Below are 18,369 nucleotides of genomic sequence, written 5' to 3'. Positions count from 1 at the left end.
CAGCAGCAGCTGTTGCAGCAGCAACAGTTACAGCAACAGCAGCTACTGCAGCAGCAGCAAGAACAGTTGCAACAGCAGCAGCCAGAGGAGGAGGAAGAAGTGGAGCTGGAGCTCATGCCAGTGGATCTGGGGTCCGAGCAGGAGCTGGAGCAGCAGCGACTGGAATTGGAGCGGCAACAGGAGCTGGAGAGACAGCAGGAGCAGCGGCAGCTGCAGCTCAAACTGCAGGAGGAGCTGCAGCAACTGGAACAGCAGTTGGAGCAGCAGCAGCAGCAGCTGGAGCAGCAGCAGCTGGAACAGCAAGAGGTGCAGCTGGAGCTGACTCCAGTGGAGCTGGGGGCCCAGCCGCAGGAGGTGCAATTGGAGCTGACCCCTGTGCAGCCGGAACTGCAGCTGGAACTCGTGCCTGCCTCAGGAGGTGACGGGGCTTCAGTACCAGGGGCTCCGGCCACAGTTGTGGTGGCCCCACCAGGCTACGTGGTGGTGCAGGAGCTCATGGTGCTCCCAGCCGTGACCACACCTGCAGTGATGGCCATCCCCGGCCCTGCGGGCAGCGCAGCCCTGACTCCAGCGCGGCAGCGGCGGCGGCGACGTGCCCGGGACCGACCAACCATCTGCGGGGAGTGTGGCAAGGGCTTCAGCCGCAGCACGGACCTGGTGCGGCACCAGGCCACGCACACGGGCGAGCGGCCGCACCGCTGCAGCGAGTGCGGCAAAGGCTTCTCGCAGCACTCCAACCTGGTGACGCATCAGCGCATCCACACGGGCGAGAAGCCCTACGCCTGCTCCTACTGCTCCAAGCGTTTCAGCGAGAGCTCAGCGCTCGTGCAGCACCAGCGCACCCACACGGGCGAGCGGCCCTACGCCTGCAGCGATTGCGGCAAACGCTTCAGTGTCTCGTCCAACCTGCTGCGCCACCGGCGCACGCACTCGGGCGAGCGGCCCTACGTCTGCGAGGACTGCGGCGAGCGCTTCCGTCACAAGGTGCAGATCCGCCGCCACGAGCGCCAGCTGCACGGCGCTGGCCGCTCCCGGGGCCTGGGCCTGCTCCGCAGCATGCGCACGGCCACCGGCGCGCCCCCGCGCCCTGAGCAGGCCCCGTGACAGGGGCGTCGAGGAGGAGCAGAGCGCTGCCTCTGGGGAGCCCTGCCAGGGGGGCTGCCTTGACACCCAGGGATCGCCAGAAAAGACTTCATTTTCCTCCCGGAGTAGAACTGGGGGTCAACCGGCCCCAAATTCCCCATAAAAACACTTCCCAGAGGAAAGCCTTTGTGGGTAAAACAGCACACCCGTTGCACAGCACTAGAAACGGCACAAGGCGAGAATCTGGTTTTGGATACCGTGGTAAGAGGCAGTCACCGCTTTCCCCGGGAAAATTGGACTTAGCAGAAACCGAGAACAGGAAAAGAAAACTGTGCTGACAAGCGTGACAAGCGGCGACATGTGACACAGATCAAGCACTAAGCAGGGAATCAAATCTATGTGGTAAGACACACATCAAAAGGATTTGATCCTGGTGAAAATTATTTCAAGGAAATAAATTTATCTGCACTATGGAGAAAACTGATCAAGGCATCAAATTGTCCTCAATGGCATTTGCCTTGAAAATACTTTCTATAATGAAAATTCCTCAGGATGGCTGTTATCCTGATTAAATATTTGTGTTCATAAACACAGATCAGTTTCCACTGGGTCAATGTGCAAATGCCAGGAAGCCCTGCTCCACGCGGCAGGCACAACCTTCCCTCCAGGGTCGTCCAGGACCCCCAGCGCGGAGGCGGGCTCTGGCTCTTTGCTGCCATGGTCTTTGCCCACTGCGGCCCCTTAAACATCCCCTTGAGCAGAACCTGTGGCTGAAGCAGAGGGCATCTGGGCCGTGCTCACCTGGGTCGGAAGGCGAGGTCGCTGAGAGTCGCCCAGCTCAGCCCTGCTCTGCCTGCGCTTCACCAGCTCTGGACTTCGCAGGCTGCCCAGGGCCAGGCTCTGGGGCTGGAGTCCTGAGACCCAGGGGCAGGATTCTGGACCCTGCTAGGCGGGGCTGGCCTGACCAGACCTGCCACATTGCTGGGGGTCAGAGGGAGAAGGTTGGGGTTGGCCACAGAGCGCGGGCACAGAGTGTCTGGGCCCACAGAGCGGCCTCCCTGAGCGGGGACAGCAGAGGGAGGTGGAAGAGGCTGCCTGCCAGCTCTGGTCCCCAGATGCTTCCTGCTCCAGCCCTCCCACGCGTGGCTGCTTACATCCCGCCCTCCCTGGTCCTCCTTTACTAACACAGCCTGCTACTTGTACCAGTGTGTTGGAAAGTGGGAGACAAAAAATGGAAAAATAAATTAAAATGAAGAAATACCCCGGCTGTCTTTGTGCTTTCTCCTCTGGATTTTGTGGGACTAAATTTCTGTGGGACATTTTCCCTGTTGCTCTATACGTGAGGGACTGATTCTCAGGCCCTTCCTCCCAGCCTGAGGCCCTTGGCCCTCATGGAGAGGAAGGGACCTTAGCGTAGATCTCTGGGAGGCCAGTTTGGGCATCTGCTAAGCACAGCTTGGGGTCAGTTTGACTTCACAGCGTACTGGAGTTCTGTGGTAGTGGTGAGTGGGCCTCGGCTGCATGGTCACTCGGAGGAAGTCATGGGCCTGGGGCCACTCCCGGCCCCGAAAGTCCTTGATTCTAAGATCCGATCAGCCAGACATTCTCAGATTCCTGGTTACCAACCATTGGCGGACTCTGTCCTGTGTGGAGGACGCTGGAGCCCTGACCACTTGTGCAGAGACTGGGTGCCCCGGGATTACCAGGTGGCTCTTGGCCCTTGAGAGAATGCTCTGGGAGGAACTGTAAGCCAGGCTTTCCTGCTTGGGGCTGGAGGTCCCCTCAGCCCAAGGGCTTGAATCACACCCTGGAGTTTGCTTGCAAGAGCCCTTTGAAGCGCCCTCTGCAGGAGTTTCCTTGAGACTGCAGTGCTGCTTTTTGTCTTTTCCAGGTCCCTCTTCCCTTTTCCTCTCTCTGCAGCCCCAGGAGCATGGCCTCAATATACCACTGATGCATAAATCCTGTTTCAAGGTCTGCTTGGAAGCCCACCCTAAGGATGGTGCTGGCGGGGGTCTTAGGAAGTGTATTGTGGGTTTGGATCCCTGATCCTGTTACAGGATCCCCTTGGGGGTGGCGAGTTGTGCCCTCTGGCTGCTGTATTGATGGCCAGGATGAGACCCCACCAGGTGGGAGGAGAGAGCCCAGCTCCTGCAGTAACTTAGGTCCTCGAGATATGTGGGAACAATGGTTATTACAAGGACTGTGGGATTCATTAGTGTTGCTGAATAGTTAATGTCATGATGGGGGAGATGAGCAGTTCTGGCCCACTGTTGTCAACTTCAGGCAAGAGGGACAGTCAAAAGGCCTCAGGGCAGAGGCCCCCAAAGGGGCCCTCATTCCTTCTGTTAAAAGCCAACACCAGGGCCAGGCACGGGGTTTGATGTAAGGGAGGTGGAACTTCAGAGGAGGCTGCACCGTGCCTATGTCAGGGCCTGGCATGGAAGGAGTGGGGACTTCTGGTTTGGAGTAGACAGTGAGTGTTCACTTGATGTCACTGGTAAGTTCTTGGAAACTGGCTTTATGACATAATGACATAACGAAGTGACATAATGAGACCCGTTACCAGAGGTTAATCGATGTCAAGTTAAGTTGCTATAGCTATCACAGAACATCACTAAATATCTAAAGATCCCAAACACCCCTAATATTCAGCAGTCATTTGTAATCATTCATTTTCCAACCCACTTATTCCAGGCCAGGGCCAGAGTCTCTCCAGGGTTCGGGCTCAAAGCAGGGCTGGACCCTGAGCAGGATGCCCTTCCATCACAGAGCACATCACACACCCACACTCACTCCAGTTGGGATCTCGAATGCTCATTTTGGGAATGTGGGAGGACACCAGAGTCCAGAGGGAAACCCAGGCAGATGTGGGGAGAAGGTGCAGACTCCACCCAGACAGTGGCCTTAGCCAGGAGCCCATTATTTTTTCTCATCAACTTTGTAACAGAACAGCATTATTCATGGAGCTGCTGTACTTAAGAATACCCCTAACCCTTGGGGCTTGCAGAAGTGATCCAATTCCCCTTGCTAAAAATTTCAGCTGTGCCCCCCACCCCCCAAAGAGCATGCAGAGATATCGTTGGGCAACTGCCTTTCAAGACTACCACCCAATCTCCTGCAATCTGCTCCCACCTTGCTAGTCAGTGGTCCTGTGGTCCCAGCCCTGGCCTGACTGGGGAAGCGCAGGGAGAGGCCCCAGGGGTCTTTGCTCAGGACTTGCACATACTGGCTAACATGACAGGCGGGAACAGGAGTGCGTGCCAGGGGTGGGGGTGGAGGGGAGGTAGCTGAGGTGGGTGGGAAATGGGCCTGGAGAGAGGGGGGTTCATAGACCCCTAAGGGCTCCCCTGTGCACCACTGCACTATGCTCTGGCAGTGGTTCCTGGAACCCCCCAATGCTCTGTGGATGAAGCTAGAAGGCACTCCCTGCACTACAGAGACAGGATCTGCTGGTGAGGGGCACCGGCCTCACTGAGGCTGTTTTCCACAGGTGGGGGCTGAGCTACAGGCGCTGTGGTGGAGTTGGATGCTGTCAGCACAGTGCCTAAAGTGGCGCTTTCCACTAGGAAAGGTGGACACGTTGCAGAAATGTGCGTAAGGTCAGAATGGGAGGCCCAGACCTACGGGGACAGCTCATGGACCATGGAGTCCCGGGGCAAAGTAAGTGGGCAGCCAGCTGGGTATTGCTTGACTTTATTTCTCCAACCCCCCTCCAAAAAAAAGGTCAACTGGTAACTTTCAACGCTGATCTCGGTTTCCTTGGTAGAAAGTCACGATCGCGTTCCGGTTACTAGATCCAAGCCAGTTCCAGGCCAGAACTCACAGGAGAAGCCCAGTCCCCTGAGGGCTTTATAACGTCACAGTAGACAGTAGTGGCTTCCTCAGTCCTTCCCCATTCAGAGAGTCACTCCCCCGAGTAAGCATTCACACAGGGACTATCAAGATGTTTCAACCAGGGGCTCCAAGTTGCCCCACCAGGACCTGGGGGAGGATCGGAGCATCAGCGAGGGCCTCGGGCCTACTTCAGCAGCAGGCCTTTGGTCTGCTAACCCTTCTCTCATCTGTGTTCTCCACCCAAAAGAGAATTCAAGTGAGGGGTGAGCATGTCTTTGTGGAGCAAGGAGTGGCCTGGGAGAGGTGGATTCTCTGCCCACATCTCCTTGGATGAGTCTTTAAAAAAAAAAAAAAAGATTTATTTATTTATGCAGGACTGGGGTACAGGCCAGAGGTACAGGGGTGGTGAGCGATTCACCAGATTCACACGGAGAAAGCAGAACAGGCAGATCAGCGAAGTACACTGCTGAGGGGAGCAACAGTTGAGACAGGAAAGGTCTGCCGCGCCATGTGGGTCACTTCTGGTGCTGAGGGTCGAACTCATGCTGAAGCAGCTGCCGCAAGCTTCACAATACTGCACTCTGACCCGTGAGCCACCAGGGAGGGCTCCCCCAACCCCTGCCTCCCAGCAGGGCCCCGCAGCTCATCCACACACTCAGAGCCGGGGACTTGCCCACTGCCCTTTCCCAGGCCAGGACAAGTCTGACAAGCCACCTCTGTGCCAAAGGCCCCCTGGGATGATGTGTGAGCCTCCTTCCCTGGTGGCGCTGGGCCTGAGGACCCCACCCTCTTCCTGTGCTGCACCCCCTCTCTCACTGGTCTCCCCAGCTCTGTTTCCTTCATTCACCATCAGCACACAGTGCCATGGTCTGCTGCTGGGAAACCTGCCCAGAGACAGCTGCCTCGGTGGGCAGATGGGTGCATGGAAGCCTGTTGGCCCGTGGGAAACACAGGGAATGTCGGCCAGCCCCCGCCCTGCCACGCGCTGAGTGAGAAGAATGCTCAGGCCAGCTCTCAGCAGATGTCTGTCTTTGAGGCTGTCCCTGGATTCCTAAAACCTTTGTAAATTCCTGTGTGATAAGAGCACAAGGAACATCTGCTCTACGGAGGAGGCCGGGTGGGCTCCTGGAGGGGGCTGCTCACCAGAAAGACCCAGGTCTGATTAGAAGCTTGGAGTTTTCGGCCCTCCCTGGTGGCGCAGCGGGTTAAAGCACTGCACTGAGAATCTAAAGCCGCTTCCGCATGAGTTCGATTCCCACCTGCCCCGGAGGTGACCACATGGCGTGGCAGACCTCTCCTGACCTGCCCGCTGCTCCCCTCAGCAGTGTACTTAGTCCATCTGCCTGTTCTGCTCCCCACTCTGTCTCTGGTGAAGCCTCTCGCCGCCCCTGAGCCTCTGGCCTGTACCCCAGTTCTGTATGCACAAATAAATAAATCTTTAAAAAAAAAAAAAAGAAGCTTGGAATTTTCAAACCTGCTTCCCCCCCACCCTAACTTCTCCAAAGAAGCGACAGGGGCTGGTACTAGAGTTAATGATTAATCATGCTCGTCTGAGGAAGCCTCCATAAAATCCCAGTCATGGAGGCCATAGAGCACCAGGCTGGTGAACTCATTCCCAGTGTGGGGGGTCATACCCCCAGCTCCACGGGGACAGAGGTGCCTGCACTCGGGACCCACCTGACTTCCACCCCAGGTATCTCTTCATCTGTTTGCTCATCTGTATCTTTTACCATATCCGTGAATAAACTAGTAATCAACTAAGAGCCACTCTAGCAAATTAATTGAATCGGAGGGGGTGGCCTACAGGACCCTCCAATCTCTAGCCAGCTGGTCAGAAGGACAGGTGATGATGTCACCTGTGGGGGTGTAGGGCAGCTGGTAGAATTGAGCTCTGGGAAGATAGTGTCAGTATTGAGGCAAATTATGAGACTCTGCTGGTGTCAGAGAATTGCTTGGGGTAGGGGACACCCTCCAGGCATTTGGTGACAAGAAGTGATGTTTCTGTGAGGTCAAAGAGACACACATTAGGGAAGGACTGGGGTTTCTCCTGACATGAAGGGAAAACTGAGCATTTTCTTTTATAGTAGGTGAAGGCCTGGATTTGAGGGTGGGGAGTGAGGGGTAGAGAGCCCAGGTTTGTTCCAGGTGCAGACAGATGACCCCAGGTGTTGAAGGGCATTGGCTGAAGAGGTCACAGCCCAGTGCAGGAGGCAGACACAGACAAATGGTCATATAGTGCAAGGGATGTGGGCCATGGGGTGAGAGTTGTTCTCATGGGAGTCTTGCTGGGTCAGGGGTGTTTGCAAGGTGAGAACTGAGGTGGCTGGAGGGGGAGGCACCCAGATGCCACATTATATGCAGAGGAGCAGAGCCCAAGAACAGCCTGACGTCAGGAATGGTGCATGTGTCTGGGGGGGGGGGTAGAGGGTGGGAGGAGGGGCAGAGCAAGGCAGGGTCCCCAGAGCAAGGCAGGGTGCCCGCTCTGGGGACCCTGCATGGGAGGATGTCAGGGTTGTGTGGAACCCAGTGATTCTTAAACCAAAAAGTCCCTGCTTAACTCTGGGAGTCAGCTGTGGCCATTTGCATATTATATCTAGCCTCCCACCCTGCCATTGATGTAATAAACTTTTCTTAAATAACTGATACTGTTCGCAGATTTATTTCAAACACTTTGTTTCACCACTAAATTTCTGGAAGGTGGGGGAGGGGACAGTTTTGCATCTGGAGGGCTGAGCCAACTACACTTTCTAGAATCCTTTACTAGAGGGTGAATGAACCCTTTACTGGCTCCCTAAAGGCCTCCACGGGGATGCAGGGCTTGCCAGAGGACAGGAGTGCAGGAAGACAATCAGACCCACAGCCACCATGGCCCTTGCCCTTTGCAGCAAGGTGGGCTGTCGGAGTGGTGTGTATGTGCCATGTTTTGATGTGAATCTATTTGTTTCTGTATTAATCACCTTTTCTGGTTCCTCCCAGTCATTTTCCTAACACTGCACATAAAATGCACCATTAGCAGTTAACGGTTAGACACTCAGTCATCAGTATTCAAGTTACAGGAAGTTAAAGGTAGAAGAGGAATGACATCACCCAAAATGTCCTCCTGGGGAAAGGTGGGCATGTTTGGGTCAAGAGGGTGGGGGCTGGGAGTAGGGACCTCATCTTCTTAGGAAGATGACTGTCTTCGGCAGTTAAGTGTGATTTGTTGCTTTGGCTTCACACATCGCTGGGGTGGTGTTAGTAACTGCATTGTGATGCATTTCTACAATAGTTCTCTCTCTATACTTTACAAGTGGCCTGTGGAGTCCATGATCCATGAGTCACTCAGAAACAGCGAGCACATGTCTGATAGCGATTCCCAACATTTGCGACATATGTGCATTCAACATTTATCTGAGATCTGAGCAACTATGTTTAGCAAGTGGTGTTTCCATGATCACTGGCAATAGATGAAACGCTGAGCTTGCAGATTCATAAAGGTTCTCTGGCGGTCCTCCACACCGCGCAGAGCAACTGACTGGGATTTCCTGGAAGCTTGCCCAGTGTCCTCTTCAATTTTCTTTCCCAGATGGGGCACCTTGACCCAAAGAAACTTTGGGTCTGCAGTAGCACCCCAGAAGGTGAGTGCAGGCCTGAGTCCTCACCCTCCAGTGAGAATCTGAGAGTAACCAGGCTGTCCCCAGCATGCTCCCAAGTCCTGAACCCAACCAAGTTTGACCCCTGAAAGGTTCCATGAGTCGGGTCCTGCCCCTGAGGCCTGCCTAATCTTGTCACATCCTCCTCACCCTCACCCTCCCTAGCCACAAGTCAGTTCTCTTCAATCCCTGCTCCCACACTTGCCAGCAGTCTGGACAGCTAACTTTCTTTTACTGCCCACATCCCACAGGTACAGGAGCCTCCTCACCCCTCAAGCCATCTCTCACTCCTGCCCTCTTGCCTAGAATAAGTGCCATGGCCAGATCCTGGGTAGAGGCCCTGGGGTGACCAGGACCAGCAGCCAGCGTGCCCATCACCTGACTCACACTGAGCCCCTAGGGCTTCAGCCTGCTGCCACCCAGCCTCCTTGCTTTCTGAACCCCTGTCTGTGCAACCCAGAAGCACCTCAGCTCACCCTACATTCACCGTCCCGGAGGCCAGAGAGTCCAGACTTGAATTCATGGTCCAGGTTGCAAAGGCATATACCCCTAGCCCCACCCAAAGCCCTGGACGGAGACCACAGGGGCAGGGCTGAAGAGGGGGAACAGGGATAGTAGCTGACAGAGGCCAGCAGGAGACCTGGGTTATGATGCCCAGATGCCAGGGCCTGAAGACTTATGGGAGTGGGGGAGAGGCTCCTGGATGCACGGCCCTCACCTCCCCACCATGGCAGCAGCTCCTCAGGGCAACACACTGGGATGTGGACACAAGATCAGAAGAGTTGGGTCACGTGCTGCTGTGGTCATGTTTATGGGCTTGTGAAGTTGTTGCTGTTTGAATTGTGCCTGCAATGCTCCGTTTCCCCTAAGTGCTTCGAAGTTTTACATGCATCCTAGGAACCTGTAGCATCCTCTACGCTCAGGAGGTTTCCACCTGAGGAAGGAACTCTGGGAATCTTTTGGACCCAGGCCCATGACCTCCAGAGGAGCCACATGTCTGCAGTGTGCTGGGGCTGAGAACAGGGTCCTGACTCAGCTTGTTGACTCCTAGAACAAGGGTGCAGAGGGTGCTCCCAGCGCGTGCCTTTGTACATGTGGAAAGGTGTCCCTCTTTCCAGTGCACACGCCCACTGCAAGGCCAGGGGACTGGAGGCAGCCGTAGGTGCACCATCTCATGCGCTCTGCCTCTCTGACTTGAGTAGCCATTGCCAGCTCCATCCAGGCTCCCTGCAGGGGTGCTCTGCTTTTCTGTTTGGTCTGTTCTTCTGCTGTTGTGTGCTGGCAACTTTCACGCTGACTAATTCCTATGTGTTGGGAAACATCAAGATGAGAGCATTGAGAAAAGGAGTTTTACTTGGGAAGTTCTATAAATTAGTCCAGACCTCATAAGTCTGACTCATCAAGTGAAAAAATACAAAGGGATCTTAAAAAACAAAAAACAAAAAAAAAAAAAAACCAGAAAAACTTACATGGTTCCCAAGAGTATAATTCACCTTAATATTTCACAGAAAGGTCAGATCTATAAGGGTTTGAAAAGGTAGGACTGAGGTTGCTTTTTATGTGACAGGGTTTGGAAAAGGTCCAAGGTTTTGTCTATTTGAAGGCCACTGCTAGACACAGGGACCCAGGTACGAAGTCCTCCTGCCCTTTGCGATGTGTTAGTCGTGATAATGGTGCTAGGGCGGTGTTACTGCTTTCTTAGCAAGTTGGTAAATATGTCTTTGGACTGACCCAGAGGCTGCATCTATGCCATAAAGGTGGCTGGCTGACGAAGCCCAGAATTCTCTGGTAAAATGGAGAATCTCCAGGGTGATTTAGCTTTAGATCTGTAAAACAAAGAGCTTGACGTACATTAAAGGTCTTGCTTCCCTTGAGCTGGTTTGGGATCTTTTACGAAGTGATGGTCTTCCAGTAAGGACTTCAGGATTTGGGGTTCTGGCCAGTTACTCTGTGGCAACACTCCTTGCCTCCAGAGGTAGAGCAAGACTGTCTATTGTTCCAGGTTATTATGTGTCAACAAGTGAAATAAAAAATACAAATGTTCAAATATGTTTGTTGCAACTGAAGCGCTTTCCTCTGGCTGGATTTTCTGAGGTAGTACTTTCTATCTTCCAAGGCTTAAAATCTTAGACCTGGTAAAAATGAAAACTTTGTGAGACCCCCCTCCCCCCCAACAGAGTGGCAGGCAAAGTGATGCCCTGAGGGTCCTCCCCTGCCAGCAGGGGCTGTAGCATACCTAAGTGACAATATCCAAGCCTGTGATGTCGGCTGCCACCCAGACCTCTCCTGAAATCCTGAGGCATGGGGTCTCACGGTCTCCCAGTCTTAGTTGTTCCATAGTGCTTCAGAGGGCCACCCAGAGTTCTCATTCCTGGGCAAGACTGCACCCCTGATTTCAACCGTTAGTGGCCGGCATGGAGACATCAAGACAAAAACCTAAGGGTTCCTGTAGAGATGCCCTGCTCCTCTGTTTCGTTAACTATTTCTATGCAATAACCCACCCCAAAACAGGGACTTAATACAACAGGAACTTGATTATTTTTCATGGTTCCTCAGGTAACCTGAGCTCAGGTCACCATGTGATTTTAGTCGGGGTGAATCATCTGAGAGCTCAGAGTGGCTGAGACTTCCAGAGAGCTCATCGAAGGCTGGTAGCCAATAATGGCAGCCAGTGGGAAGTCAGCAGGGCACACCTACACTTAACGCTCCAGGTGATGGGTCCTGAGGGGCTTATTACAGCAGACCTGGCGTGGAGTCTGAAAGGCTTATAATTTGGCCTGAGAATTCTGTCATGTATGTCCTGTATTACTTACCAAAGTTAAGTTGAAGAAAATAGATTTTACCATTTTTGGTGGCATTTTTGGGAGGGAAATATAGATACATCAGGTATTTTTCTTTGAACACTTTAAATATTTTACCCCACCCCAGCTTACTTGCATGATTTCTGAAAAGAAATCTGATGTGCTTTTTAAAAAATATTTATTTATTTATGTATACAAGAACTGGGACACAGGCCAGAGGGCAGGGGATGAGAGGGTTCACCAGAGACAGAGTGGGGAGCAGAACAGGCAGATGGACTAAAATACACTACTGAAGGGAGCAGCAGGCAAGACAGGAGAGGTCTGCTGCACCATGTGGGTCAGCTCCCTGGCCGGGGATCAAACTCTTGCTGCAGTGGCAGGTGACAGCTTCCTAGTACTGAGACTTAACTCCTTGTTGCCACCAGGGAGGGCCCCCGATATAATTTTTTTCATTTGTGCATACAGAACTAGGGTACAGGCCAGAGGTGCAGGGGTGGTGAGAGGCTTCACTGGAGACAGAGCAAGAAGCAGAACAGGCAATTCCACAATGAAGTACACTGCTGAGGGGAGCAGTGGGCGAGACAGGAGAGGTCTGCCACGCTATGTGGGTCACCTCCTGGGTGGGGATTGAACTCGCACTGAAGCGCCACGGTCAGCTTCTCAGTGTTGTGTTCCAATGCGACACCAGGGAGGACCCAAGATGTAAGACTTCATTCTAATGTTCTTTTAATGAGCCTGGGGCTATGGATCTTCATAAATGTTTCTCATCTCCCTCCAAGCACAGGAGAATCAGAAATGCTAGAAGAGACCAGAGTGGTTTATCCTCTAGTTGGTGATATTCTGATAAAACCACAGTAAGTTAGGTGCCTGCGAAATAGTTTGAGAGCAGATTTTGGTAAGAATGGAGTGCTTCACCCTTCCTGGTGGCGCAGCCGGTTAAAGCACAGCACTAAGAAGCTAAAGCCACTTCGGCATGAGTTTGATCCCTGTCCCGGAGGTGACTACATGGCGCAGCAGACCTCTCCTGACCCGCCCGCTGCTCCCCTCAGCAGTGTACTTTGTTGATCTGCCTGTTCTGCTCCCCACTCTGTCTCTGGAGAATCCTCTCACCAGCCCTCTGCACCTCTAGCCTGTAACCAGTTCTGTATGAATAAATAAATAAATAAATCTTTAAAAAAAGAAAAAGAATGAAGTGCTCAGGGTGTGTTCAGAAGCACGAGGGGATTTTCCTTTGCTTTTCACTGTGTGTACCTGTAGGTTGGGCTCCTGGAGGTAAAACTCACAAAAATGCAGGGCTTCCTAAGATGAGGGGGAGGGGGGCCCTCTGGAGTTTTTAAGTCCCAGACTTGTAACTGGGCCTCTAACAAAACAGCCCCCTAGGTTAAGCCTTTAGCTCCAGGCTGGCTCCTGTGCAGTTTCTGTGTCTGCAGGGGCTTCTGTTCCAGTCAGCTCTGATTCTCTGCATCTACATTTCTCTCTCCAGTGGAGGGAGGGAGGGGAGGCAGTGATTTACTCTTTGACCTCAGTTCTCAGATGGCTCAGAGATGAGTTGCTGACTTTCACTTTTGTCTTGAGAGGATGGCGTGACAAATGCCCAGCTCCTTACATGTGGAACTAGAGACAGTAAGTCCATCATTTTTTTAAAAGGCAATTTAAATACTCTGAATGGAAAGCCGGTGTGAGCTGACATAAACAGAAGGTGGTTATAAAAATAAATACAGTGGAAACAAAAGGATATTAAATTATGGAACAACTCGGTTTCTGACTGAAAATTTTGAATTTAAGGCTCAATCTCTCTTTGTTGAAACAGATGAGCAGGTGTTGAAGGCCAGCTGGGCTCATGCAGGGTTTGTCTAAGATGTTAAGTGTGGAAAGAGTATCAAGTCAAAAGTGCTTCAGCGTGGAATGGAGATCAGAGTTATAAAAGGCCTTTTTCAGCACCTTCTAAAATGACTATGGGGGAAATCTAAATGTGTTAGCTAAAATTTAAATTGGTATAAAATTGTTTAAAAAATTACAAATTTAAATTGTAATTTTTAAAACAATTTTAAACAATTTAAATTTATAAATCTAAATTTGAATGTGAGCCTTTTCAGGTGCCCCCAGTCCTGGGAAACCCTGCCTACAGGTACGCACTAGGAAAATGGAAGAAAACTCTCATGCTCCTAAACACACGCCGAACACTCCATGTTTACCAAACTCTGCTCTCAAACTACTTTACTGGAACCTTAACTAACTGCCTTTTTCTAAAATCCTCCAGGCTCTTTTCTATCACCTCTGACAGACATTATAAATTCTAGCCATAAACTGATTTACCCTCCCAATTTACTCTCAATGTTCATCTGTTTTAGGAATAAGTTAACAATTAATGGTGCAATAAGTAAACATATGAACACAAACCGAATGTGCTTACAATGTAAATTGCCCAACAACGATTTTCCTCTTGTGCGCAGCAGCGAGGTTAGGTTGCTAAGGATGGAGTCGGGGCAGTTAAGCTACCTGTGGCTTTGGAGAGCTGCTGGACTAAACCTCTCACCTGAGGAAAATGACGCCTTGCTTTATAGAAATGGTGGCTTTGGCGGACTTGCCCATGACTCTACTGAACTCAGTCTCCAGATTTCCCAAATTCATCTGGAGAAGATGTAATTTTAAAGTACGTCAAAGTGAGAGATAAGAAATCTAATGGTTTGCTTAGTGAAATAAGTCAGAAAGAAAAGGAAAAATCTGGTTTTGCTCATAGCAGGAGTATAAGGGACCAGACAAGAAACTAATAATAATAATGAACAGTTATAGACCAGAGACATTTTGTGGGAGTGGAGTGGGGAATGGCATCAAAAACAGTGGGGGGAAAGAAATGCACTGGACTATGGTGATGACACAGGGTGACCTGGTGATGGGAAGCCCATGGGGAGTACAACTGAGATGGAAAAAGGCACAAAATGATGTAAAAATAAACTATTATATTAATTTTAAAAAACCCTAATGGTCTCCAAAAAGACTCCCCATCATGTACTTGTACATGAATTTCCACGTCCCACTTCCACGTCTATTAACAGTTTGGGTAGAGGGCCATCTGCGTTGTTGCTGCCCTGCCCTCCAGGGACACTGGCAGAGGAGGCCGTAGGCCCACACCGTGTTGTCCTGAAGCTCATGCTGTGTGTCAGCTCGCCAGTGGGCCAGCAGGGATGTGGGAGGTGGGTGACCCCAGCGCTCCTCGGCACAGACCAGGGCACTGCCGACTTCAGACTGCCTCCTGTTTAGCTAGGTGGGGGCTTGGGCTTCTTCTGGGCTCTCACGCCAGCAGGTGCTGGCAGGAAGCCTGACACAGACGGATGCTTATGGACACCCTTGTCGCCCCCACCCCCACGTGCCCAGTGTAGAGAAGGGGGCAGAAAATGCCGTTGTCCAGAGAGATCAGAGTCAGACAGAAGCTAAAGCAGTAGAAACAGATTTTACTCAGAAACTAATGCATTAGGAGAAAAGAGACTCTAGAACAGAACTGCACTCAGTTTTTTTTTTTTTTTAAAGATTTATTTATTTACGCATACAGAACTGGGGTACAGGCCAGAGGCTCAGGGGTGGTGAGAGGCTTCACCAGAGACAGAGTGGGGAGCAGAACAGGCAGATCGACGAAGTACACTGCTGAGGGGAGCAGCGGGTGGGTCAGGAGAGGTCTGCCACACCATGTGGTCACCTCCGGGGCAGGCGGGAATCGAACTCATGCGGAAGTGGCTTTAGCTTCTCAGTGCAGTGCTTTAACCCGCTGCGCCACCAGGGAGGGCCCTCAGTTTTTTTTTAATGCATACAAAAACTGGGGGACAGGCCAGAGGTGTGGGGAGTGAGAGGATTCACCAGAGACAGAGTGGGGAGCAGAACAGGCAGATGGACTGAAACACATTACTGAGGGGAGCAGTGGTGAGACAAGAGAGGTCTGCTGCGCCCTGTGGGTCTGTCTCCTGGCCGGGGGTCGAACTCAGGGTGCAGTGGCTGTGGAGAGCTTCATAGTTCTGGGACTTAACCCCTTGTTCCACCAGGGTGGGCCCTGGATTCAGTCCTCACCACAGCAAGGACACGTGGGGATTTGCAGCAAGTTGTAGAGTGGAGAGAGGCTGGTGGGTAGATTACCAAGAGGAAGGAAGCAGTGGGGTGCTGGATGAACAGACCAGACAGGATTCTTGCTGAGGACAGATGGGGTGATCAGACATCACTGGGGGGATGGTAGGGGTGAAGACTTTGATCTGATATGGAGGGTGGGGATTCTGGCTGAACCGACTTGACAGGATTTTTGCTAAATCAGGGCAATGCACAGAAAAACACAAAAGCCCAGAAGTTAAGGACTGAGAGATGGGGCTCAGAGTGAAGGCTGTTCCAGGAGCATCTCAGACGCTCTCCCTGTACGTCGCCTGTCTGTGGCCTAGACCCCTCCTCTGTCTGCTCTTTTCTGCTTGGCTGCAGGGCCTGGACTTGCTCTCCTGCTCATCGGTGGACACTTCTGTCCTCTCTGCGTCTTTGCTGCCCGGTGTCCCAGCCCTGTTACCTCCCTGGCCCAGCATGACCCTGCCTCTGGAGGGGGGCTGTAGGGGGAGAGGCTGGGCCTGGGCAGGCGGGGCCATATAGGGGAAGAGCTGGGAGGGCGCCCTCTGGAAGAGTGGTGGGCATCTTCTTCAGTCACGTGAGGGAGCACAGAATAGGGCATGTTCCCAGCGCAATCAGGTTCACCCCAACACCATTCCCACTTCCCCAGCTTAACTCTGCTGATCGTGCTATGCACTGAGTCTGTTCTCCCCAGACTTCTATGTTGAAACCTCACCCCCAATGTGGTGGTACGGGGACCCCAGAGAGCTCCCTCGCCCTCTGCCAGGTGAGCACACAGCAAGGAGATAGCAGGTGTGAGCCAGGAAGCAGGTCCTCACCAGACACCCATCTGCCCTCGCTCTGATCTTGGACCTCCTACCAATGTTTAGGAACGTTTGTTCCTAAAGCTGTCTGATCTGTATTTTTCTGTTATAGCTGCTCCAGAGAGTAAGACACTTTGTCACCCCAAAGTCTTGTTATTTTCTACCTTCTTAATCCAGAGCCACCCCTGCCTGATGTCATCATGGGGCTGCCACCAACATGTGAGGGTCCAGTCATAGGATGACCCCAGCTCCTGGCTGCTCCTCAGCCCCTCACTCAGGCCAGGCATCCCCTCTTTCAGTCTCTGGGTGAAGTGCCACCCATCCTGGAGGTTTTGGGACCTCAGCTTCTGGCCCATGTCTCAGGCTGCACCTCACAATTGGCACTTCTGAACCTGCCCTCCGAGCATGGATGCCCCGCTCCCCTCACTGCTGTGTCCACACCTCCTCCGCTGCCCACCCGGCTGTCCTGCGGCTGGGAGGGGCTGCTTCTTCCCCAGCCTAGGCCCACCTCAGGGAAAGAGCTTCAGACTAATAGGTCAGTGGCTGGCTGGGTCAAGCGTCAAAGTCCAGTGTGGGTATCTGTTTTTCTTGTTCCTGCTGCTTCCTATTCTCACACAGTACACAGGCCCAGGCAGGCCCTGCCCCCGGGACACACTGCTCACCTGCTCTCCTTCCACCTCCCAAGCAGTCGGGTGGAGGTGGGCCTGACACAGGCCCAATAGCCCTCTCCTTCCCCCCAGGCCGCCTTGGGTTGGCAGAAGGCCTTGAGCGGGACCGGGTCCCCTCCCTGACGTCTCTGTGTGTCCGGTACACATGTCCCTCTCACGAAGGCAGGTGGTTGGCAAGACGCGGGCTATGACAAACAATGGTATCCAATCCCTTCTCGATTCCAGTCATCCATAAGAACACTGGGCAGAGGACTCTGGCTGCTGGGCAGGGCTGCAGCTCTGCCATCTGAGAGCCCTCGGTGAGCTCTGCAGGCTGTAATGGTATCTCTGTGGATGGGCCAGTGCTTTAGCAGAGCTGGGTCACCACAGGCTGTTCTGAGGATGCAGTAAGGCCTCCAGTCTTTTCCACATTGCTTTTGCGAGTGAACCCCATTTCAGTGAACCCCTCACCCTCCACTCCCAGCACCAGGTGCAAAACACAACCACTGTGAGGCATCATTCAGCTGGAGGGCAAGGCTTGGGTCAAGAAGACACCAAGAGAAATGAGCCCAATGGTATAAGGAGTGGGAGCCGGGAGGGCATGGGACCACAAGGCTCCTTAGGGCTTCAGTCGACTGCTAAGGGACTCCCATCCATTCCTTTATGGGGGTGGAGGCAGACAGGTCTTGGGAGAGCTGCAGGTCTCTGAGTCCCCCACCCCAACTTCCCTCAGTCCCCAAGGCCACCCATCACTCCGGCCTTCCCTGCTTGGTTCATCTCCCCTTCCCCGTGGGAGGCCTCCCAGGCATGATCATAGCTGGCCAGAAGTCTGCCCCACAGGCTCTAGCTGTGTTTCATTCAGTTGTCACAGCCCACTTGGGTCATCACCTACTTCACCAACGTGTGGCCTGACAATGGTCCCGAGGCCCTGCAGGCTTGGCCTTGCGCTGGCCTGGCCCTCAGTAGGAGCTGTCCGGATCTGAATCCGGCTGAATGAGGAAGCCCTGATGATTTGGGAGTTACCGGCACTTGGAATTAACGGTTCTCCGGGTATCTCCAGGGATGGAGGGCCACCCGTTTTGGGGGGGACAGGAGGCGGTGGTCGGGTTTTGGGGTCTCTAACAGGAAGACAGGGTTTCCAAGAATGGGGGCAGGCTGTCGGGTCTGGACAGGGCGGGGATTGGCACTAGGGTCTGGGGGGTATTCTCCAGGAATGGGGGTGGCTGAGGCCAATTTCTAGGGATGGAGCCGAAGTCTGGGGGGTGCAGGGATCGGGGAGTCCAGCGGCAGGTTTGGGGTCTAGGAGTACGCAAAGAGGCGCCGCGATCCAGGGCAGAAGGGTCCCTCACCCCAGGGGTGCTCCCTGGCTTTCTACGCACGCCCCCTCCGCCGCGTTAGGCCCCGCGTGACCGGAAGTGCCCCCCCGGGGCGCGGTGGGGCGGGGCCGGGCAGCGGCACTTCCGGTGCCCACGCG

At 53.2% G+C, this 18,369-nt stretch overlaps 1 protein-coding gene across 1 annotated transcript in view; it reads left to right on the top strand.

Moving 5' to 3' along the window:
* ZNF853 (zinc finger protein 853) overlaps positions 1–2,332 on the top strand; it is a 6,680-nt gene extending 4,348 nt beyond the window's left edge. The window contains exon 4 of the mRNA XM_012731762.1: positions 30–2,332. Within this exon, the coding sequence (XP_012587216.1) occupies positions 30–1,104 (1,075 nt within the window). The 3' untranslated portion in view covers positions 1,105–2,332. The remainder of the gene's footprint in view (positions 1–29) is intronic.
* The last annotated feature ends 16,037 nt before the right edge of the window (positions 2,333–18,369 follow it).

The sequence above is a fragment of the Condylura cristata genome, unplaced genomic scaffold (assembly GCF_000260355.1).
Source record: "Condylura cristata isolate star-nosed mole 26May11 unplaced genomic scaffold, ConCri1.0 scaffold00032, whole genome shotgun sequence".
Taxonomy (NCBI): Eukaryota; Metazoa; Chordata; class Mammalia; order Eulipotyphla; family Talpidae; genus Condylura; species Condylura cristata.
Note: the sequence above shows the minus strand (reverse complement) of the source record. Positions and strands in the feature narration are given on the sequence as shown.